Genomic DNA, 25,000 nt, shown 5'->3' on the forward strand with positions numbered 1-25,000 from the left:
TAGCAATCTCCCAATTTATTCCCACCCCCCAAACCCTGGTTAACTATACATTTATTTTCTATATCATGACTCTACTTCTATTACTTGTTTTGTTAATAATGTTCATTTGTACCCTTAAAAAAAAAGATTCCACATATAAGTGATATATGATATTCATCTTTCTGTGTCTGACTTACTTCATTCAATATGAAAACCTCTAGGTCCATCCATGTTGCTGTAAATGGCATCATTTCATTCTTTTTTAAGGGTGAGTAATATTCCATCTATCTCTCTCTCTCCCTCTCTCTCTCTCTCACACACACACACACACACACACACATACATAACTATATATAAAATAGACACATAATAAGAACCTGCTGTAGAGCACAGGGAACTCTACTCAATACTCTGTAATGACCTATGTGGGAAAAGAATCTTAGAAAAAATGAAGTGGATATATGTATAACTGATTCACTTTCTGTGCACCTGAAAGTAACATTGCAAATCAACTATAATCCAATAAAAATTAAAAAAATATAACACACGAGCATATGGAAAGCACGAGCACTATGAATGGCACACCCTGTATGTCACTAATGAATGACATATTCCGTACTTTCCCAACTAGAGCGCAGCTTCTGGAGGGTTTGAATTTCTACACAGTTGCAAAACCCAATGCCATGCCCTCAATAGGTGCTCTAGAAAGTTTATAAGGAATATGTTTAAACTCGAACTATGAACACCCCCTTTTAATGGACGCATTAAACTGCTATTTCTACTGTTTTAGTTAAGATATGCCTTTAAAATTTCAGTATCCTTCAATTTCTACACACCTTTATGTCTTATATAAATTATTAGTCTTGATTAGTATCAAGATTAATCTTGAAAAGATTGAGATATGCTGTTTTTTCTGTCACCCAAATTGGTTTTCTGCCCATTTTATTTGCATTATTTATGCTTTTTCTGTAAATATAGAACAAGAGAGGGTGAAAAAATACTGGTTTGCCAACTCCAATGTACTTCTTTGCAAAGGAAATTATTTCCATAGGCTACAGAAATAACTTATTTGGATTACTTCAATTAGTTCTAATACAAAACATTGCCACCACTTCATTAATCAGCTGCTTGTGAGGGTTACTTTTCCAAGAAGTCTTTTTAGTAATTTGATTAGAAAGAATAGTAGTGCACATTATCATCTGATTCAGTATGTCCATCAAGTAGACAATTTACAGTGAGTTCTTGATAACGATGGGCTTATTTTAAAAAAGCCACACAGACAGCAATTTCTTCATTTTATAATCCTAGTCCTATTTTTTGGTGAAGATGAAGTTATTTTTCAAAGTCTTTGGCAGCACACGGTGCTGAATAAGCATCAGGAACTATTTCAATGCTTCAAGAGGCATTTCACTCTTTGCCTCTCCCCACAGACACCCCCCCCCAACGAATGATGCAGTAATTAAAACCTAATTATTATCTTCATTTTAAACAAAACCTAAAGTGAATACCAATTAATAACAACATACTAATGAGCATCTGCTGTGATGAAATTGAATATGAATGTGCTGCAAATTTCGGGTAATTTATTTTTTTTTAGGGAAGTGCCACTGGTCGCATTCTGCTGTTAGAAGATTATATAGAATGTACACCATTTTCTATCAAGTCATTCTGCACATGGCAATTTCCATCTTAGGAGATAGGGCTGGCTTTAATGCTACAGATGTTGAAATACCCAAATATTGGTCATGTTGTCTTCACTGGGACTGAGGACAATTTTAGGATTCTACCTTGAATTTATTGCCCTCTCTTCAGAAGTTTTCCTTTTTTAAATGCTGTATTTCAAGGTTAACATCATGCCAAAAAAGCCCCACAAAAAACCCAAAAGATTTCAATTAGCCCCCATGCTACATATAATCATGTATTAACATCACAATGAGAAATGTAAATATAAATTTCTAACTAGAAGAAATAATAATATAAAAATAAGGTTGGTAAGTCACTTTGGATTTCACCAGAGCTATAAAATGGCCTAGAAACATTTATGTAAGTAAGAGAAACCCTTGATATCTGGAAGTATTGAGGTAGTTAACTTTGTTCAGATTCATTCACGTTACTAACATCACCACACCAAGAAGCAAAATGAGGAGACAGAATGAGGTTCTGAATATTATAGTTTCAACCTCCATATCTATAGTAAGAATGAGTAGGGCAAGATCAGTGTTTTTCAAGTATGTTCAATTCATGTGCCTTGGAGGGTTCTCCAAATGTTTGATTCTGATTTCACTGATTATATATTCACTGTAAAAAATTCAAGACAGGTGTATTCACATGTACTACCTCCCAAATTTTAAGACGTGTAAGATCCCAACATATTAGCTGGTGTTCTCACTGAAAAATAAGTTATAAGCTATAAAAATCTCATCTTTTTTATAGTTGGGAATTCTGCATGAAATCTTATTTGGATAAAAGGGTTTCCTAGATTAATGAGTTTTCTAGGGTTTCTTTCTAGATTTAAACTGAACTGAAAACTACTTTGACTTTCTTTCCCTGGCACATTCACCCAAATATATCTAATCTGGCTAAAATAAATATTCTCTACCACTTCCCAACCCATCCACAAAAATTTGGCAAAACTGAAATCTAGAATGTTTGGTCAGCTTTCTAATATTCTTATTAACTGGCACCAAAGGGTCTATGATGAGCAATATCAACAGCTACTAAAATAAAATAAATGCACATGGCTACTGTAAATAAAGTGATGCAGCATTTAGGACAAAAACTTAACTGTAATCTGACCAGGCTGTTAAGGTGTACTCTGGCTTTGGTGACATCTCAGAACAAGTTCTGCCTCAGATGGACAAGACAGGAGAAGGCTGTCATAGCTGATCCAAGCCAAGCCAAAGTCAGCCTCCCTTCACACCACTACTCACCAAGCACATAAGAAAGACTGCTGTGCATTCATTCAACAAATTGAGCATCTAAAATAGGCCAGACACTATTCCAGCTGCTAAGGCTACATCAGAGAAAGGGAAATAGGATAAGATCACAGGAGCTTATAGCCTGGTGTGGGTGTGACTTTTCCAACACTACATTGCAGTCAAATGTGGATATTTCCATTTATCTACCTGCTTCTCACAGTAGCTGCTCTCTGTAACTTTTTAATGGCATGTTTACCTTGCATTTCCTAACAGAATTATTTGAGTGTTTAAATTCTTACATTACAGAGGTCTCAGATGATTATACTCATTTTAAAATTTGCGTCCCTTGCATTTATATAATAATGTTAGGCTTTTCAAAGTATTCAGTCCTCACAAAAGTTGTCAGGTAGGTGGGAAGTTAAAATTGTTGTCCTTATTTGACAGAGCTCATCAAAGGTGAAGTCACCTGTTCATGATCCCAGATCTGGTCAGTGAACGGAGCACTAATGGCCAGTTTGCAAACCTCTTAGAAAAACCAGTGGAGTCAAAATTAGAGTGACAGTTTGTGACTAGAATCAATATTTTTTATTGCCAAATGGCATCTTAAATCTTTGCCTGAAATGCTGGTATAGGATTATCTGAGGTACAATTTTAAAGTCTATATGTGCATGCTATTTAAAGTGAACAGAGATTTCCCAGATGTTATCAATGTGTTAAATCACTGTGCTAAAGGAGAGGGTTGAAGAAGTTTAGCATGATGTATTAATATGCGTTTGACACTTTTCAGTTTTCAGCTCCATCTCCCAAGCATTATGCTTTCTCCCATTTGATCTTCAATAAATAAACAAGCCATTCTGATTATCCTCATTTTACAGATAAGGAAGCTGAGACTCAAATAGGTTATGGGACTTGCCCTAGGTCATGCAGCTAGTAAGGGGCAGAGCCAAGACTTGTTCCCAGGTTTTCAATGTCCAAGCCCCTTGATCTTTGTCATATGCCACTTTTCATTCATACACTTTCAACAATGTCATTCTGTGTGTTAATCAGTTCTTTTGTGGCTAGTTTTCAACCTGAAATACTCAGTGCACCAGAGAAGCAGTGTATTATAAGCACCTGGTACCTCACTCACACTGTTAGGCTACAGTGATGCCATGTTTAGGGCACAGCCCACTATGAGTAAAAGTGGCAGGAGCACAGGGCCAAAAGCAAAGGGCACTGGCTTGGGGGCTGGAGGTGCAGACTGCAAGGAGAAACTGACCAAGCCAAGTCAAAAGTTTTCCAACATGTATCATGGTTGAACTGGGAACCTAAAGTCTAACTGTGTCAATTTAATTTTCTAATTTTTGCTCTCCTTCATTCTAAGATGCACCTTTCAGAAAATGTACCTTTGAGCAGAAAGATATAAAAATCTAAGTTCTTAAAAGTTTATGTTCCACACAGATCTCTGTGCACGCACTTCAGAAAAAATTTTTATGGGTTTAGAAATTCCTTTTAGAACATAAAGAAGCTTTCCTTTTCTGTTTTACAAATTGAAAAACTGAGGCTCGGAGAAATGAAGATGGGGCGGATGCACCCCATTAAAGCACTGTTACCAGGATTACATGACATAGTATGTGTGAAACATTTAGTACACTACCTGACATACAGTGAGCGCTAACTAACTGGTAGTGAGTCTTTTAACTTTTTCTTAGCTATGAACACTTGCCTTTGGGAAGCTTCCTGAAGTAAACCAAGTAGGCACCTGTAAGAACTTGACATTTTTTTCTCCTTTTTAATTTTGTGAACTTCATTCAAAAGCCAAGGCCAAACAATATACTCTTATGATCCTAAGTAAAAGTCACTGATTATGTAAGCAAATTTTTAAAAAAGGAAGGGTGGTAAGATTTCAGTACCAATCACTGTAAAAAAATGAAAACTTGATTTCTATCTCTCCTATAGGCTGAAATAGGATAAAGTATTTCCTTGCTTTTAATCTCTTTACAACTTATAGCAGTTCTGTTTATTTTTAAATTTTTTTGATGTGCATCATTTTAAAAGTCTTTATTGAATTTGTTACAACACTGCTTCTGTTTGATGCTTTGGTGTTTTGGCCGTGAGGCATGTGGGATCTGAGTGCCCCACCAGAGATCAAACCCCTGCCTCCTGCATGGGAAAGTGAACTCTTAACCACTAGACTGCCAGGGAAATCCCAGTAGTTCTGTTTAAAGTACTGTAATCTCCTTGAGGATAGACATCTTATCATAAATACCTCAGGACTCCCAAGATCCTGGCATAGGGAGGATGAAGACGCCAAAAACATAAGTTCTTTAGAAGAAAAGTTCTAAGTAAAGCCAAGGCACTGTAAGCTGTTAAATGTGAAAATACGAGATAAGGCAAGTATGGTGTGGTTGTTAACAGCACAGACTCTGGAACCAGTATGGGTTCAAATTCTGCCTCTAACATTTAGCAGATATGTGATCTTGGGCAAGGCATCGAAAACTATACTCTCCACCTCCTTATCTGTAAAACAAGGATGACAACAGTGCCTCAAACAGTAGCATATGTTTGCTTTACATCTTTTTTGGCGGTTGAATTTAGCTACAAAAAGCCCTTAATGTATCTTGATAGTCTTTTCTTCTACTGTCTCTGTATATAAGCCTATAATGAGGTTATATACCTTATAAGCTATTAGAAGACAGAAATTGTAGCTATGAATGCAGTTTTAAAATGATAGTCACAGAATATCACAGGCTCACATATCAGTAAACTTAAAAAATGATGCTGAGGAATATTCAAGAAAGGGTGGAGTGCTTTTTGTTTTGTTTGTTATTGTTGGAGGTCAGTTACTACTTTCACGGAAGTCAAAGAGGCAGATTTTGGAAAGAACTTCGCTGACTACTTTCAATTTTTCTTTCTTTTTTTTTATTTTTAAACTTTACAATATTGTATTAGTTTTGCCAAATATCGAAATGAATCCGCCACAGGTATACCTGTGTTCCCCATCCTGAACCCTCCTCCCTCCTCCCTCCCCATACCCTCCCTCTGGGTCGTCCCAGTGCACCAGCCCCAAGCATCCAGTATCGTGTATCGAACCTGGACTGGCGACTTGTTTCATACATGATATTATACATGTTTCAATGCTATTCTCCCAAATCTCCCCACCCTCTCCCTCTCCCACAGAGTCCATAAGACTGATCTATACATCAGTGTCTCTTTCGCTGTCTTGTACACAGGGTTATGTTACCATCTTTCTAAATTCCATATATATGCGTTAGTATACTGTATTGGTGTTTTTCTTTCTGGCTTACTTCACTCTGTATAATAGGTTCCAGATTCATCCATCTCATTAGAACTGATTCAAATGTATTCTTTTTAATGGCTGAGTAATACTCCATTGTGTATATGTACCACAGCTTTTAATGATAAACAGTAAATGCACCCAACAGTGGTTAACAGTGTGGATTCTGGAGTCTGACAGGCTCTCTCCTTCAAATCCTGGCTGTGACATTTATTGGAGGTAAAGTCCCAGGATGAGCAACCTCTCCAAGCCTCAGTTTCTTCATCTGTAAAAGACCCATGCGACTATTGTGAGGATTAAATTGAATAATGAATATTAAGTATCTGGCACAAGTGGTGGCACTACTGGTAAAGGACCTGCCTGCCAATGCAGGGGATATAAAAGACATGGGTTTGATCCCTGGGTTTGGAAGATTCCCCGGAGGAAGGCATGGCAACCCATTCCCATATTCTTGCCTGGAGAATCCCATGGACAAAGAAGCCTGGCGGGCTATGGTCCATAGGGTTGCAGAGTTGGACACGAATGAAGTGACTTAGCATAGCACAAGTGTATAGTCTGACACATGGTAAGCACTCAGTTTGCCTTAGTTATCATTTAAGTGTTATACTCAATAACACTCTTGCTTGATTCTAAGACACCTCTCATCACTTTGAATGTTTCTGAAACAAAGATTTGTCTTATGAATTGTTGTCTTTGCTAAAAATTTTCTTTTCCTCTGAAATGCTGTTACTATATCAGTGGTATGTCTTATAATTGATGCCACCATAGAAGAGAGAAATACATTGGGTATAAACAGACTTAACATTTATGCCCTCCTTGTTCTCCTAGTTCATTAGTTAAGATTCACTTCTTGTTACTATTCAGTTCAACTGGTCAGACTATGTTTGGTCATGATGCTGTTCTAGTTGTCTTAGTCAATGAAATAAATCCATATATCTTACATCTAACATGGCCATTAGGCTTTAAGGCCATAGACTCCCCATGCTAACCACCCATTATCAAAATACAAGATAAGAAGTAATTCTTTTACTGATATGGTTTGGAATTTCTATAGGAAATTTCAGGTAGCTAATTTAGGTACTGAAACTCATTACACATCCAAAAAACACATGGTAGATGTCTTATGATTTTGTTTTTGATGTTTTGTACAAGAACCTATTCAGTAACAAGTCACTATAGTTATACTTTTCAAATGTCAGTAAATTAATTTTGACAATGAAAAAAAAGTAACAAAGGGAGTATTAATATACATGCACATGTAATTCACTAATTCCTCTTCTAAATTCTTCCAACTTGCCAGAATTATATTAGAACCACAAAAACAGAGCCAATAAAAACTAGTTTGGCTGCTCTTTGCCCTTTCTTTCTACACTGCATTAGAAATTACAGTCTTAGACATTTGTTTAATTAGAAACTAGGCTTGCTTGTATTCAAGACCTGGTCTTTTCTACTGAAAGCTTATCTAGGCCACCTTCTACTTACAACAGGAAACCAAACCATTCCATACAGAGGTGTTAAAACAAGCAAAGCACAAACTGGCTAATGGACTTTCCTAGGAACAAAATGCATAGTCATCGATGTGTTCTCTCTTGACTACTTTCTCCTAAAAGGAAGGAAACTAGTAATTTCTTGTAACTTAAAGAAAAAGATTTGTAATCTAGGAAATTATATCTGGTAAAATGAGAAAAACAGAAACAAAAATCCTATCCAGGCTCTATACACCTAGGTCTCAAATCATGGGGTGTCCTTTGATAATATATCCCACTCATGTCCTCTCTCCTCCTTTAAAAACTGTCCTCAGGTTCCTGGGATTGGCTTCATCCCAGATGCAACAGACTGAGACGGTATTCTACTGTTTTTCTGTCTTAACTCACATGCTTTATCATACTCTATCTGGGGTTTGCACAGAAACTTCAAGGATTAATAATGAACCTTCCTAAACCTATGTTACACCTGCATCTTCTGCGTCCTGAGCAGGCGGCACTGATATGAAAAAGTATCTTCTTTCTTCTGCATTCCTGCTGACTCCACTTGCTCTGTAATCCTTGAAGACTGTAACAGAAGTATCTTGATTTGAACTCCAGCAGGTCTGTTTCTCTCAAATCATTTGTCAACACTCACCTATGTTACTTGAGTCACCGCCGATATACACACTGTGGTGCTCAATTATTCAGATGCAGTTGGTTTACTTCCTTGTTCTTCCCCTTTCTGGCTTTGGGCCAGTTCACTTCTCAGCAGTTTTTCAACCAGTAAAGTGAGAAAAAGTAACACATCTTCCTGAAATATAGTACTGGCATATAGTAGGTATTCAATAAACACTGTTCCAATATCAAGTAAATAAAGCATTAAATCAGGCAAATTTTTTTTAAGCAATACTAAAGACTTGGATGGGAAGTGGAGATGACTGGTTAAAAATTTAAGTTCTCATTATTTGTGAATTTCATCTGCCCAGGTGAGTGGTTTACCAACATTTTCTCAGCAATTGAACTACTGTTATACATGAACTTTAACAGAGCAATCTCATAAATAAAACAGATAAAAGTAGAAATACTCCAGCGGTATCTTTGAATAAGGTCAGGGCCCTCACCCATAGAATACAATTTCAAACTCTTTTTAATGCTAATAAAATCCCAGGATGTATATGCAGAATGTAGGAGCTAGAGTCCTAGGTTCTCCAAATAGGCCCATTAGTTTTGTGAAGAAATGAAAAGGGCCAATTCATATATCATCAGCTGAAGATACAGATATGGATTTGCTAAGCCTAATACGCGTGTATGCTAAGTCGCCTCAGTCGTGACGACTCTTTGCGACCCCATGGACTGTAGCGTACCAGGCTCCTCTTCCATTGGATTCTCCAGACAATACTGGAGTCGGTTGCCATTCCCTTCTCCAAGGGATGTTCTCGACACAAGGACTGAACCTGGGTCTCATGCACTGCAGACAGATTCTTTACCATCTGAGCCACCAGGGATATGGAACAGTGTAAATCACAACCATTATAAAATAAAATAAAATAAAAGAAAGCATGTTTATTGGAATATTGTCCCCCTTTAAAGTTGGCATTAAGTGGGCAGAAGTCTGGAGGCAGCTGGAGCATTCAGTCATGCACAGGCCTGTAGAAGGTCCTGCCCACCAATATGACTACACCATAATCTATTCCACCTCACTCAGAAACACTGTTTAAGAGTTGTGAAAGTAAGATAACCTTAACCAGTAATTTCACCCCAGGAGAACAAAAGGAACATGACTGAAACTAATTTACATTTTCAATTACTACAAAAATTTCGAATCGATGCTCTTCTTTTTGTGGTCTGTTTGTTTTTAAATGATTACCTTTACCTGACAGGAAGGGCATGTTCATGAAAGGGGTTCCAGAACACTGGCAATGGGGAGATGAAGAGAAAACAAACCAGCTCTCCATGAAGCTATGTATCCCTCAATAAACAAGACAGAAGAATGGTAACTATAAGCAAATACATGCCTATACTGCTCGAAAGAAAACAGAGCTTCCTGAGGTCGATCATCGTTTTTAATGATTACGTTAAAAAATATTTAGTTGTCTGCATCAGGTCTTAGTTGTGGTACATGGGCTCCAGAGCTTGCGGGGCTCAGCAGTTATAGCACGAGGGTCTACTTGCTCTGAGGCATGTGGTATCTTAGTTCCCTGATCAGGGATAGAACTGCATTGCTTGCATTGCAAGGTGTATTCTTAACCACTGGACCACCAGAGAAGTCCCCTACCATTGTTTTTAAAAACAAAAAACATGCTGCTCTAAAATCCAGAATTTCCTATTCAAAACTTTGTCATGTTTTCAAGGCTTTACTTTATAATTTAAATAGTTAGAACTCGCATATGGCCTGCCACTCCCAAATCTATCCCATCCCAAAAGCTGGGCTTAGGAAAGACCTTCCTTTGTTTTTACTTTAGCAAAATGAGAATATTAATGTCTTGTTCCTCAAAAGAGATTTTTGTCATAGCTTGATATTTTCTCCTTGTGTAGATTCCTTGACAAAAAGCGTTGCAGGGGCTCTCAATAACATATCTATTATATTTATGTGAACTGTGTTTACAAGGTGGCAGGAGTTGGGACTTATTGTCATGTAACCTCAATGCCAGATATTTAATTCATTTAACTTGTGTAAAAGGAGCTCCCTTAGTTCTATGTCTCCACATATATCCCTGTATTTGAAAAGATTTATTCTTGAAGTGGTAAATAAATTCGCCTGCCAATGCAGGAAACACAGGTTCAATCCCTGGGCTTCCCTAGTGGCTCAGTGGTATAGAATCTGCCTGCCAACAGGAGACGCTGATTTGATCCTGGCTAGGGAAGATTCCCTAGAAAAGGAAATGGCAACTCACTCCAGTATTCTTGCCTGAAAAATCCCATGGACAGAGAAGACTTGTGGGCTACGGTTCATGGGGTTGCAGAGTCGGAAAAGACTTACCAACTAAACAACAACATCCTCGAAGTAGAGTTATATGTTATCACCAGGCCACAGAAATTTTTCTTTCATTTTTACTTTAAAAAATTTCACAGTGAGATTAATTTGGGAGAGTATATATGGTATAGTTCTATTATTTTTTAACACATGTAACATCCATGACAACTAGGATACACAACAGTTCCAAAACTGCCTTTTGTTGCCCATTTGTATTCAGACCATTCTCTAATCCACGACAACTACTGGTTCTCCATCATTACAGTTCTGAAATTTCAACAATGCCACTTAAATGGAATTAAACACTATATGGTCTTTTGAGTCGAGCTTTTTTTCACACAGCATAATAGCTTTGAGACCCATCCAAGTTGCTCTATGTTATCAGTAATCTTATCCTTTTTATTGCTAAGTAATACTCCATGGTATGAAAGCACGACACTTTATTCATTCATCCACTGAAGTGTGTTGGGAGTTGTTTCCAGTTTGGGGCTATTATGAATTCAGTTCCTTAGAAACATTTCTGCACAGATTTTTACATGGTTATAATTTTTCATTTCTCTAGGGTAAATACCCAAGAGGATTCCTAGGTCATACAGAAAGTATATATTGATCTTTATGAGAAACAAACTGTTTTTCAGACTGGCAGCACCATTTTACATTTCCACCAGCAAAGTAAGCATGAAGCTTCCTGTTGTTCCACGTCTTCACAAGCACTTGGTACTGTCAGTATTTTGTATTTTAACCATTCCAGTGAGTATGGAATGCTATCTTGTCAAGGTTTCAATTTGTATTTCCCTGATGCTAATAATGAAACAACTTTTCACATTCTTATTTGTCATCCTTATGTTCTCTGTGGTAAAGAATCCATTTAAGTCTTTTGTTTATTTTTAAATTGGAGTGGTTTTCTTTTAACTGAGTTTTGAGAGTTCTTTATATATATACTAGACACAGGTCCCTTGTTGGATATGTGATTTGTAAACATTTCTTCCAAGTTTATGACTTGTCATTTCTATCCCTTAATAGTGTCTTTTCGAGTAAGTTTTTATTTTGATGAAGTTCAAGTGATTTTTCCTTTTTTAAATTGATCATTTTTATCTCATGTTTAAGAATTCTTCACCTAGTCTGAGGTCATGAAGATTTTCTCTTATGTACTACTTCTTAAAGTTTATAGTTTTGCACTTAGAGCCATGATATACTTTGCTAATATTTGTATAAGATTTTAGCTCAAAGTTTATTTTTTCTGAATGTGAATGTCCAACTTTTTCCAACATTACATGTTGAAAGGGCTATTCATTCTTCATTAAATTCTTTTGAATCGCTGTTAAAAATCGATTGGCCAAACTTGTTTGAGTCTATCTATTCTGTGGGTCTAGGTTTCTATCCATTTGCCAATTTTACACTGTTCATATCTGTAGCTTTAAGTCTTACAATTGATTATTGATTCCTCCAACTTAATTTTTTTTCAATTATGAATTTACTTCCTTTAACAAATATAGGACTATTGAGGTAATCCATTTCATCTTGGATGAATTCTTATAGTTTCCGATTTTTGAGGAATTGGTCCACTACTCTTAAACTGTCAAATATGTTTAGTATTCCCTGATCCTTTTAAAATCTGTGGAGGCCTAGTATTCTGGATAGTGCCAATTTGTATCTTTACTTTTTTAAAATCTGTCAGCCTTGCTAGGTGCTTATCAATTTTATAGATATTTTCAAATATTCATGTTTTTGTTTCACTGATTTTCTCTATTCTTTCAGTTTAACTAATATATCTTCACTATCTCTTTTCTTCTGTTTATTTTGGGCTTATTTTGCTCTGCTTTTCAAAAAAATTTCTGAAAGTGGAAACTCACATTATTGATTTGATACCTTTCTTTTCCTCTAATACAAACATTTAATGCTATCAATTTCCCTCTAAGTGCATCATCCTACTATACAGTTTTTTACTTTTCCCCTTTGAACCTCACCCGATTCTGACAGCATGATTATTTAATAGTTAACTGCCAAATGAACACACTTATATTACCAATGGGTCAATAAACAATCCCTTGACACTTACTACTTGAGTATTTTACAGATTTTGTGTGTCTATGATGCATAAATATTGGTAATTGGTCTACTCTGCATTACAATAGGCACCATAGTATATACACTGTCTCAATCATTGTTTGATATGTTGCATTTGCATTTTCACTTGGTTCAAAATATTTTCTAATTTTCCTTGGGACCTTTTTTTCACCGTTGGGTTATTTAGAAGTGTGTTGCTTAATTTCCAAGAACTTAAAGAGTTTCTGGTTACTTTTCTCTTAATGACTTCTAGTTTAATTCCATTATGGCTACAGAATATACTCTGTATGATTTCAATTATTTTAAATTCATTAAGGTTGTTTTTATAACGCAGAATATAGTCTATCATATAGTCTATCTTGTTGAATGTTCCATGTACACTTGAAAAGAATCTTGATCATGCTATCGACAGGTGGAGTGTTCTGTATATATCAATTAAATCCCATTGGTTGACAGTTCTTCTATATCCTTGCTGATTTTTTGTCCAGTATTTCTATCAATTACTGAAAGAGGAGTGTTAAAAGTTGCCACGTATAATTATGGATTGTCTGTTTCTCCTTTCAGTTCTGCCAGCTTTTGCTTCAGGTGCCACCATTTTGAGGCACTGTTGTTAGGTACATACGATTTTGGGTTGTTTTCTCGTCTTAGTGAATTAGCTCTTTTATCATTATGTAAAATCCCTCTTTATTATAAGTAATTTTCTTTGCTCTGAAGTCTAATTTTCTGCTTTTAACACAGCCACTCTTTCTTTTCATTGGTGTTTGCATGGTATATCTTTTGCCATTTTCTCCCTTAACCTACCTATACCATTATATTTGAAGTTAGTTTCTTGAAGACATTTTATAATACTTGCATCATTAAAAAATACATTCTGATAATTTCTTTTAATTGGTATAAACACATTTAGAACATTTGCATTTAATGCAGTTATTGATATGTTTGGATTTGGGTGTACTATTTTATTATTTGTTCTACTTTTCCTTTCTCTTTTCTATTTCCTGCCGTCTTTGGGGTTATTCAAACATCTTTTTATTATTTAATTAATTGTGGTTTTGACAACATCTTTTTGTAAAGTTCATCATTAAGGATGACAATATATATACTTTAGAATTAAAAATTTACCATGTAAATGTAATACATGGTAAAAATTTACCACGTAAAAACCCACATAGGTCCCTTTTCCCTCCTTCCTTTGATGTTGTAGTTGTCTCATAAATTAGACCTACACACACTGAAAACTGGTAGAAAATGCTATAATTTTTGCTTTCACCTATCAAAAATATTTCAAGTAACTCAAGAAAAATAGTTATTATATTTACCATTTCCTTTTCCTTCCTTCTTTTTTCTTTTTAATTAATTATTTATTTTTGGCTGTGCTGGGTCTTTGTTACTATGGGGGCTACTATTCAGTTGCAGTGCTTGGGCTTCTTACTGCAGTTGCTTCTCTTGTTGCAGAGCACAGGCTCTATGGCATGTGGGCTTCAGTAGCTGCAGCACATGGGCTCAGTAGCTGTGGCTCAGAGGCTCAAGAGCACAAGCTAGATGGTTATGGCACACAGGTTTAGTTGCACCATGGCATGTGAGATCTTCCCAGATCAGGGACTGAACCTGTGTCTCCTGCATTGGCAGCCGGATTCTTTATTGCTGAGCCACCAGGGAAGCCCTTTTCCTTCATTCTTGACGTTCTAGGTATCTTTCCAGTATCATGTCCCTTCTGTCTGAGTAACTTAGTACAACAATTCTTTCAGAGTAGGTCTGCTGACAATGAATTCTCTTACCTTTCCCTCATCAGAAAATGTCTTCCTTTTACCTTCACTCCAAAAGATTTTGGGGGGGCTAGATTAAACACTCCAGTACTGTTGCCTGGAAAATCCCATGGATGGAGGAGCCTGGTGGGCTGCAGTCCATGGGGTCGCTAAGAGTCGGACACGACTGAACAACTTCACTTTCACTTTCCATTTTCATGCATTAGAGAAGGAAATGGCAACCCACTCCAGTGTTCTTGCCTGGAGAATCCCATGGACGGAGACACCTAGTAGGCTGCAGTCCATGGGGTCGCACAGAGTTGGACACGACTGAAGCGACTTAGCAGCAGCAGCAGCAGATTAAAACAGTGAGTTGATAATCTTTTAGCACTTTAAAAACACTGTACTACTTCCTCTGGCCTCCATATTGTTTCTGATAAGAAATATGTCATCATTTGAATCATTTTCCCTTATGCATGCTTTGTGACCCTGTAGACTGTAGCTCACCAGGCTCCTCCGTCCATGGGATTTTTCAGACAAGAATACTGCTACTGCTAAGTTACTTCAGTCGTGCCTGACTCTGTGCGACCCCATAGACGGCAGCCCACCAGGCTCCCCCGTCCCTGGGATTCTCCAGGCAAGAACACTGGAGTGGGTTGCCATTTCCTTCTCCAATGCATGCAAGTGAAAAGTGAAAGTGAAATCGCTCAGTCGTGTCCGACTCTTCGCAACCCCATAGAGTGCAGCCTACCAGGCTCCTCCGTCCATGGGATTTGCCAGGCAAGAATACTGGAGTGGGGTGCCATTGCCTTCTCCGGACAAGAATACTAGAGTGGGTTAATATTTCCTCCTCCAGAGGATATTCCCAACCCAGGGATAGAATCCATGTCTCCTGCATTGGCAGGCAGTCAAACACTCTACCACTGAGACACCTGGGAAGTACATTTTCTCTTACAAAACATCATTTTTCTGATTGTTTTTAAAACTTTTGCCCCCTCCAACACACACACACACAGAGTTAGATTATGATGTGTTCCAGAGTGAATTTCTTAGGGTTTACCCTGATTGGGATTCATGGAGCTTTCTGCATCTGTCAGTTTGTCTTTTGTCAAACTTGGGAAAGGTTCACATTATTTCTTCAAATATTTTTTTTCAGCCTGGTGCTTCTCCTCCTTTTTTGGATTCCAATGATATGAATGTTAGACTGTATTATTGTCTCACAGGTCCCGGAGGCTCTGTTCTGCCTAACCCCTTTGTCATTTTCTACCTCTCCTTTAGACTGGATAATTTGTACTGATCTATTTTCAAGTTCACTGGCTGTTTCCTGTGTCATCTCCATTCTGCTATTGAGCCTACTCAATGAATTTTTAAACTTTGGTTATATTTTTTGGTTCTAATATATTTATTTGGCTCTTTTTTACATCAATTTCTTCTGTCATATAACTCTAACAGCATCATTTCAATCTTGACTTTGGATTTCTGACCCCTGCCCCGCCCCACCCCATGCAAGTTGTGCTTTTTCTTCTTCTACCAGGTAGTTCTGAACTGAATTTTGGACATTCTGAGTAGCGTGAATCTATGGGTGTTACTTAAATTCTATGGACAACAGTTGATGAATTTGTTTTAGCAGGCAACTGACTTCATTAGGTTTGGGTTATGGATTCCAGCCCACTTTCTCTGGACTGTGGGCCTGATCTCAGTTCACCTTTCAAAACTGTGGCAGTACTTGTTATATTTGTCCCATGTGTACTCCACCCAGAAGTCAATCTGGGCTGTGGTCTTTTACTTCAGTTCTCAAAGTTTTTGATATGCTGATTAGGCTCAGATCCTTTCCTTCCAGATTAGGGTATGAGACCCAAAGTTTAACAAAAACTTTATGAGGTCACCTTCCCTGAAGCTGTCTTTGTCTGTGATCTCCCTGGTACTTTTTAGTTCCCAGCCGATAGCCAGAAAGCTGGGTCTGTACTTCTTTCCTTCCTTTCTTAAGAAGGCACATGTGAGTTGAGTGTTTTGGCTCTTGGTGACTACCACTGCAGCTTTTGTTGCCAACATAAGATTACTTGGGGGCTGCAGCATGAGAATGAAAAACAGAGAGAGAGAGAAAAAATAAAAAACACCTTCGGGATTCCCATATCTTTTCTAGTAAGGGGATAACCTTACTTCTCTAATATATGTTTGTAACTTTAAGATCTAGATAGAAAATTTTTATCTTCTAAGGAGCCTTAGTTTACCATATCTCTTTAGCACTGATGTATTAATTCTATAATATACTGTTACTTTTTAAGAACTTTCATTTTATTTCTAATCTCTCTGGTTGGTTCCTTATATTGAAGCTGTTTAAGGGCAGAAACCATGGCTTCAAAACCTTTTTTACTTGCTACACACCAGACAAGCAGCATGGAGAAGAGACAATATTCAGTAACCGTTTGGTTGACAGATGCTCCAATTGGTCTTTATAAAAATAAGAATACTTTTTCACAATATGAAAATGAGAAAATAATAATAAAGTAGGGGGAACTTAAGGTGCTAGTTAATCATCAAGGTACAGTTGGTTCCACTACAATGCTTACTTTGAAAATGAGAATTCCAATGCCATTGATACATCAGGAAATACTGTGAACATAACATGAATTTTATGTCTGCTTCTACAGGATTCTGTCTGTAAGAAACATTAGGTAAATGCAGAAAACTGCATCCAGATGAATCAAGCCACAGAGGAATATATGTAACACACATATACATACACCCCTCAAACACTGACCAGCTACCCCTGTTCACTGAGTGTGTAATAAGCTACATTAACCCACATCTGGTGTTTGTATAATTTTCCTTCCAATTTCAGATAACCTTCCTTCTACCACTTCACCATGACTTATGAGCTGCAACCTTTCTGATGTTCACTTTCACAAGCAAACTTCAAGTCTTTTGCAAGGTAAAATGCTGTATTTATTGTAGTACTTACATATTTCTTAGCTATTCAAGATATGTAACATCACACCACTGTTTTCATTAGGTTCCTATATCCCCACATCCAAGGAGCGGTCGTTGTGCAGGCACAGCAGGGCCAAGAGGAGCTACTCCACGTTCAAGGTCAGGAGGGGCGGCCATGAGGAGATACCCCTCGTGCAAGGTAAGGAGCAGTGGCTGCGCTTTGCAGGAGCAGTGGCTGCGCTATGCTGGAGCAGCCACGAAGAGATACCCCACGTCCAAGGTAAGAGAAACCCAAGTAAGATAGTAGGTGTTGCGAGAGGCATCAGAGGGCAGACACACTGAAACCATAATCACAGAAAACTAGTCAATCTAATCACACTAGGACCACAGCCTTGTCTAACTCAATGAAACTAGGCCATGCCTGTGGGGCCACCCAAGACGGGCAGGTCATGGTGGAGAGACCGATCTGACAGAACGTGGTCCACTGGAGAAGGGAATGGCAAACCACTTCAGTATTCTTGCCTTGAGAACCCCATGAACAGTGTGAAAAGGCAAAATGATAGGGTACTGAAAGAGGAACTCCCCAGGTCAGTAGGTGCCCAATATGCTACTGGAGATCAGTGGAGAAATAACTCCAAAAAGAATGAAGGGATAGAGCCAAAGTAAAAACAATACCCAGTTGTGGATGTGACTGGTGATAGAAGCAAGGTCTGATGCTGGGAACAGCAATATTGCATAGGAACCTGGAATGTCAGGTCCAAGAATCAAGGCAAATTCAGAGTGGTCAAACAGGAGATGGCAAGAGTGAACATCAACATTCTAGGAATCAGCGAACTGAAATGGACTGGAATGGGTGAATTTAATTCAGATGACCAAATTATATCTACTACTGTGGGCAGGAATCCCTCAGAAGAAATGGAGTAGCCATCATGGTCAACAAAACAGTCCGAAATGCAGTACTTGGATGCAGTCTCAAAAACGACAGAATGATCTCTGTTCTTTTCCAAGGCAAACCATTCAATATCATGGTAATCCAAGTCTATGCCCCAACCAGTAATGCTGAAGAAGCTGAAGTTGAATGGTTCTATGAAGACCTACAAGACCTTTTAGAAGTAACACCCAAAAAAGATGTCCTTTTCATTAGAGGGGACAGGAATGCAAAAGTAGGCAGTCAAGAAACACCTGGAGTAACAGGCAAATTTGGCCTTGGAATATGGAATGAAGCAGGGCAAAGGCTAATAGAGTTTTGCCAAAAGAACACACTGGTCATAGCAAACACCCTCTTCCAAGAACTCAAGAGAATACTCTACACATGGACATCACCAGATGGTCAACACTGAAATCAGATAGATTATATTCTTTGCAGCCAAAGATGGAGAAGCTCTACACAGTCAGCAAAAACAAGACCAGGAGCTGACTGTGGCTCAGATCATGAATTCCTTATTGCCAAATTCAGACTTTAAATTGAAGAAAGTAGGGAAAACCACTAGACCATTCAGGTATGACCTAAATCAAACCCCTTATGATTATACAGTGGAAGTGAGAGATAGATTTAAGGGCCTAGATCTGATAGATAGCGTGCCTGATGAACTATGGACTGAGGTTCGTGACATTGTACAGGAGACAGGGATCAAGACTATCCCCATGGAAAAGAAATGCAAAAAAGCAAAATGGGGCTGTCTGGGGAGGCCTTACATATAGCTGTGAAAAGAAGAGAATCGAAAAGCAAAGGAGAAAAGGAAAGATACAAGCATCTGAATGCAGAGTTCCAAAGAATAGCAAGGAGAGATAGGAATGCCTTCCTCAGCGATCGATGCAAATAAATAGAGGAAAACAACAGAATGGGAAAGACTAGAGATCTCTTCAAGAAAATTAGAGATACCAAGGGAACATTTCATGAAAAGATGGGCTCGATAAAGGACAGAAATGGTATGGACCTAACAGAAGCAGAAGATATTAAGAAGAGGTGGCAAGAATACACAGAAGAACTATACAAAAAAGATCTTCATGACTAAGATAATCATGATGGCGTGATCACTCACCTAGAGCCAGACATCCTGGAATGTGAAGCCAAGTGGGGTTTAGAAAGCATCACTATGAACAAAGCTAGTGGAGGTGATGGCATTCCAGTGGAGCTATTTCAAATCCTGAAAGATGATGCTGTGAAAGTGCTGCACTCAATATGCCAGCAAATTTGGAAAACTCAGGTGTCGACAGGAGTTGAAAAGGTCAGTTTTCATTCCAATCCCAAAGAAAGGCAATGCCAAAGAATGCTCAAACTACCGCACAATTGCACTCATCTCACATGCTAGTAAAGTAATGCTCAAAATTCTCCAAGCCAGGCTTCAGCAACATGTGAACCGTGAACCTCCAGATGTTCAAGCTGGTTTTAGAAAAGGCAGAGGAACCAGAGATCAAATTGCCAACGTCTGCTGGATCATGGAAAAAGCAAGAGAGTTCCAGAAAACATCTATTTCTGCTTTATTGACTATGCCAAAGCCTTTGACACAATAAACTGTGGATCACAATAAATTGTGGAAAATTCTGAAAGAGATGGGAATACCAGACCACCTGACCTGCCTCTTGAGAAACCTATATGCAGGTCAAGAAGCAATAGTTAGAACTGGACTTGGAACAACAGACGGGTTCCAAATGGGAAAAGGAGTACATCAAGACTGTATATTGTCACCCTGCTTATTAAACTTATATGCAGAATACGTCATGAGAAACGCTGGACTGGAAGAAGCACAAGCTGGAATCAAGATTGCTGGGAGAAATATCAATAACCTCAGATATGCAGATGACACCACCCTTATGGCAGAAAGTGAAGAGGAACTAAAAAGCCTCTTGATGAAAGTGAAAGTGGAAAGTGAAAAAGTTGGCTTAAAGCTCAACATTCAGAAAACGAAGATCATGGCATCTGGTCCCATCACCTCATGGCAAATAGAAGGGGAAAAAGTAGAAGCAGTGACAGATTTTATTTTCTTGGACTCCAAAATCACTGCAGATGGTGAATGCAGCCATGAAATTAAAAGATGTTTACTCCCTAGAAGGAAAGTTATGACCAACCTAGACAGCATATTCAAAAGCAGAGACATTACCTTTCCAACAAAGGTCCATCTAGTCAAGGCTATGGTTTTTCCGGTGGTCACGTACAGATATGAGAGTTGGACTGTGAAGAAAGCTGAGCACCGAAGAATTGATGCTTTTGAACTGTGGTGTTGGAGAAGACTCTTGAGAGTCCCTTGGACTGCAAGGAGATCCAACCAGTCCATTCTAAAGGAGATCAGTCCTGGGTGTTCTTTGGAAGGAATGATGCTAAAGGTGAAACTCCAATACTTTGGCCACCTCGTGGGCAGAGTTGACTCACTGGAAAAGACCCTGATGCTGGGAGGGATTGGGGGCAGGAGGAGAAGGGGACGACAGAGGATGAGATGGCTGGATGGCATCACTGATTTGATGGACGTGACTTTGAGTGAACTCCGGGAGTTGGTGATATACAGGGAGGCCGGGTGTGCTGAGATTCATGGGGTTGCAAAGAGTCGGACACGAATGAGCGACTGAACTGAACTGATATTCTTGTTTGAGTCATTGATGAAATTTTGGTGGGTTTCTAACCCATGTGTCCTTTCCATAAAGCATCTGGTTGTGATTTTACATAACTTGGTAATTTTAGAAATACATGTATGGAGTTATAGGAGAGCTGAGTGCAAACAGAGAGGATGGGAGGGAAGACTGGTCGAAGGACAAGTGTAAGAATAAAAACAAAGGACAGGATATGGACCACACTGCCACTATGTTCTTAATTTCAAAATTTGCCCTCCTTTCCAGGTGGCTACCAAAGATGGTGGAAGGGCAGGTCCTGGCGCTCAATGGCCGAGGCCATCTCCTGGGCTGCCCGGAGGCCATTGTGGCCAAGCAGGTGCTTCTGGGCTAGAAGGCTGTGGTCGTGTGCTGTGAGGGCATCAATATTTCTGGCAATTGCCACAGAAGTAAGTTGAAGTACCTGGGTTTTCTCCCCAGGGGGATGAACACCAACCCCTCCTGTGGCACTTCCAAACCCCAGCCGCATCTTCTGGCAGACTGTGCAAGGCATGCTTCCCCCCAAGACCAAGCAGGGCCAGGATGCTCTGGAGCACCTCAAGGTATTTGATGGGATCCCACGACCCTATGACAAGAAAGCAGATGGTGGTTCCTACTGCCCTCAAAGTTGTGTCTGAAGCTTACTTGGAAGTTTGCCTACCTAGGGCGCCTGGCTCATGAGGTTGGCTGGAAGTACCAGGTGGTTAACGGCCACACTGGAGGAGAAGAGAAAGGGGAAAGCCAAGATCCACTATCAGAAAAAGCAGCAGCTCACGAGGCTATGGAAGCAGGCTGAAAAGAACATTGAGAAGAAAACTAACAAATTCACAGAGGTCCTGAAGCTTCATGGATTCCTAGTCTGAGCCCAATAAAATTGACTGTTTATTCTTCATGCTTGGCCTGGCCTGCCCTTCCTCCATCGCCACCCTAGGATGTGGGGGCCCCCCAGGGGCTGCCATGCAGGTGCCACAAGCAGATCAGGTATAGCTGAGGGGCATTAGTCAGTGTAGGCAGTTCTAAGGGCTGTGCAGGCCATCATTGGTCTGCAGCCTATTGGTTCGTGAGATTTTAAAGACATGAACAGTTGAACAACCAATGCAGTTGCAATATTGGCAGAAGTAAGCTGGGAGACTTAATTGGAAGTGACCCCCATGACTTAAAGGGTGTCTGTTCAAGTTTCCCACGTGGTCAGATACTATACTCTACAGCTGTTAGGATGTGAAAGAATGCCCAAAAAGTGTCTCTGGAAGAGACATTTCAGCCAAGGGGTCACAGGCATTGCTTCGTGTCTTCTCTACATTTTGTGATCCCAAACTAATAAATTATTTAAAAAAAAAAAAAGATTTGCCCAAGAAGATTTTCTTTGTTCTATAATGATCCAAAAAGAAGAGCAGAGTCTAACACCACTAAACTGGGGTAGCTAATCAAACCAAAGATTAGTTTACTCTAAAGGCTGAACTTCAACTTACTGCTTCAGAGTAGAAATGACACAGCTTCCTAAGGCTGGTTTTCCTAATAGAGCATCACTAAATAATACTGTCTAGCGAAAGGGTACGAGAAGGCACAGAAGAAACTCAACAATGTCTTTTGCTTCTGCATCTCCAGCTATTCGTAGCCTACCAATCCTTCCAGTCCTAGCTTACATTTCACCTTTTCTGTGCAATCATCTCAGCTTTGCCTTTTCTAACGACTTATGTACATGTTTAGACTAAAATTAGTATAGCAGTTGTTAATTACTTCCTGCCATCCCTTCAACACACCTGTATATGCATGAACACACACCCATCTGAGACAATGGTTTGTTCCAGCTGTGATTCTCATGACTTTCAGGGATCTCTCAGTAGGAGTAGGAGTCTGTGGTGTGTCTCTGTGTCCAGGAATTTTACTTCATCAGCTAGACTGTGAACTTAAAGTGGAACACAAGTCATTTTCCCCTCAAAAACCTGAAGCCTCTTGTGTTGGGTGGGGTAGGGTGGTTCTGCAGAACATGGTTTGTGTCTTTTGTATGGCACAAGAGTTGGCCATTAAGTCTGTGTTTAGGAAGAACCAGTGATTTGGGTAAGGAGTCTATGCAATTATTAATATTTACCTTAAAATTACTTATTTTTCGGTGAGTAATCTAAATGTATTAGAATCCAATTCAGAATCAATGACTACAGGAAGGAATCCCTCTGCCATTCACTGTATATAATAACATAAGGTAAACAACGATCTGAATAACAAATTCTATCAGTTCTGGCTTAAAAATTGCATCTAGAATCTAACCACTTCTCATAAGCTCTCCTACTATCTTGTTAGTCAAGCCACCAGGTCTTTTGCCTGGACCACAGTGTCAAAATAGTTTGCTTAAAGTCAAATCATGGCATTCCTCTGCATTCCTCTGCTCAGAACTCCTCAATAGTTTCCCAGAATTGAAGTCAAAGTCCTCACAATGGTCTGTATGGCCCCTCACAGTTGGTATCCCCCTACTGCCTTCCCTGTTACCACTCTCCCCACTGTTCACTCATCTCCTGCCACACCAGCTCCTTCCAATTCCTTAGACGTGTCCAGCAAGCTCTTATCTCAGGCCCTTCACACTTGCTGTCCCATATGCATGGCATGCTTTTCCTCCACCTACCTGCATGGCTCACTGCTCATATTCTTCTGGTCTCTTCTCAATATTGAGAACTTCCCTAACAATCCTATAGAGATTAGCAACCCCAGTTGCCTCAGTCCTTTCCTCCTTACACAGCTACATTTTTCTCCACAATACATGTTACCACCTGCCCTGGGCGTGTGTGCTAAGTTGCCTCAGTCGTGTTCAACTCTGAGAGCCCATGACCGTACTATTGGGCGTTCTATCTTCCCATACTAGAAGGTAAGTTTCATGAGGACAGGGTGTTAGTTTAGTTCCCTGCTATATCCCTAGCAGCTGTAACAATGTTGGCCCAGAGTAGGGGCTCCATAAACTTTTGTTGAATGAGTTTGGAGTACATAATAAGCAACATTATTTATAACTATGACTCAAAAGCATAAAATGATCTCTGCTTGGCATTCCAAGAGAAACACATCCCATATCAAGGTTATCATCAAGGTTATGTCTAAAAGAGAAAAATACAAAAATTATCAAGGCCACAAGAAAGATTTCAGACTCAGAAATCTTGCTCTGTAACTGGAGTGCTGCCTTCAAATGTAGGAAGCTTTGGAAATCTCAGTTTCTACCATTCAGTTCCTCTACAAAGCCTTCATGATTGTCAACAAATATGTCCTGCACTGCACTGCTTCTAAGCAGTGAGGCAAAGAAGGGAACAGTGCAGGACAGTATGGAGAACATTCACACACAGTGCAGCCTTCCCTGAATTATCTGTCCCCATCTCCGGTGGTCTTCTTGCTGAATGCTGAACTACACGTCCCAAAATGCCTTGCAGGATTCTATGACAGCATTTCAAAGTGCCATTTCCACAAAATAAAATTTGGGGTCTGTGATTAAAGTGAGTCAGTGCGGTGGTGGTAAAGAATGCTCTGCCTCTATTTTGCATAGCAACTCCCACATGTTTACCCAGACTATGTTTATATTAACCAGGTCTGGCTTTCCAGTGAGTTCCGTGTGTTTCTAAAATGAGAATCAGAGAGCCACACAATGTACAGCCTTAAAAATAAAATTCTGCAGGGTGAGTGAAAGACAATATATCGTCTAAATATAAATTCTAATTTCAGCGAGTGGTTTTGCTATTTTTAATCCTCATGGAATTTCAGACCCCCTTCAGTTAGGAGAAGGCTGTACTACAGCTTATTGGTCACTGATGTGTACTTCAGACATCAAGGCTAATAAATATAAAATCTGAGCTCAAAATGTCTACCTTGAACCTGAGGGGCCAAATATTCCTCTCCAAGGATGAATGTTCGTCTCCTGCTACAATAATAACTTGGAAAACACACCAAACACTTCACATAAGCTCTGAAGAATTTATCATACATAAAAACAAATCAGCAGGTGAGCCAATGGAGGGGAAATTCTCTTGTAGGACATAAAAAGGTAAATAAAAAAACATTTTTAGCAAAAAAAGCTCCAAATTAGGAGC

The 25,000-nt window shown here is 39.1% G+C and overlaps 1 protein-coding gene and 1 pseudogene across 6 annotated transcripts in view; one reads left to right on the forward strand and one right to left on the reverse strand.

Moving 5' to 3' along the window:
* POLA1 (DNA polymerase alpha 1, catalytic subunit) overlaps positions 1–25,000 on the reverse strand; it is a 295,284-nt gene that overhangs the window by 71,741 nt on the left and 198,543 nt on the right. The window contains exons 36-37 of one of the 6 annotated variants that reach the window (XM_019955964.2): positions 8,296–8,451; positions 6,032–6,439 (exon numbers count right to left, since the gene is read on the reverse strand). The exons of 3 other annotated variants lie outside the window; for them this stretch is intronic. In XM_019955964.2, the coding sequence (XP_019811523.1) occupies positions 8,341–8,451 (111 nt within the window). In that variant the 3' untranslated portion in view covers positions 6,032–6,439; positions 8,296–8,340. Of the gene's footprint in view, positions 1–6,031; positions 6,440–6,467; positions 8,452–25,000 lie in introns of those variants that run through there. 2 more of the 6 variants (XM_019955965.2, XM_019955963.2) reach the window with 2 other exon arrangements.
* On the forward strand, positions 21,202–21,884 carry LOC109555247 (large ribosomal subunit protein uL13 pseudogene; annotated as a pseudogene).

Source organism: Bos indicus, chromosome X (genome assembly GCF_029378745.1).
Source record: "Bos indicus isolate NIAB-ARS_2022 breed Sahiwal x Tharparkar chromosome X, NIAB-ARS_B.indTharparkar_mat_pri_1.0, whole genome shotgun sequence".
Taxonomy (NCBI): domain Eukaryota; kingdom Metazoa; phylum Chordata; class Mammalia; order Artiodactyla; family Bovidae; genus Bos; species Bos indicus.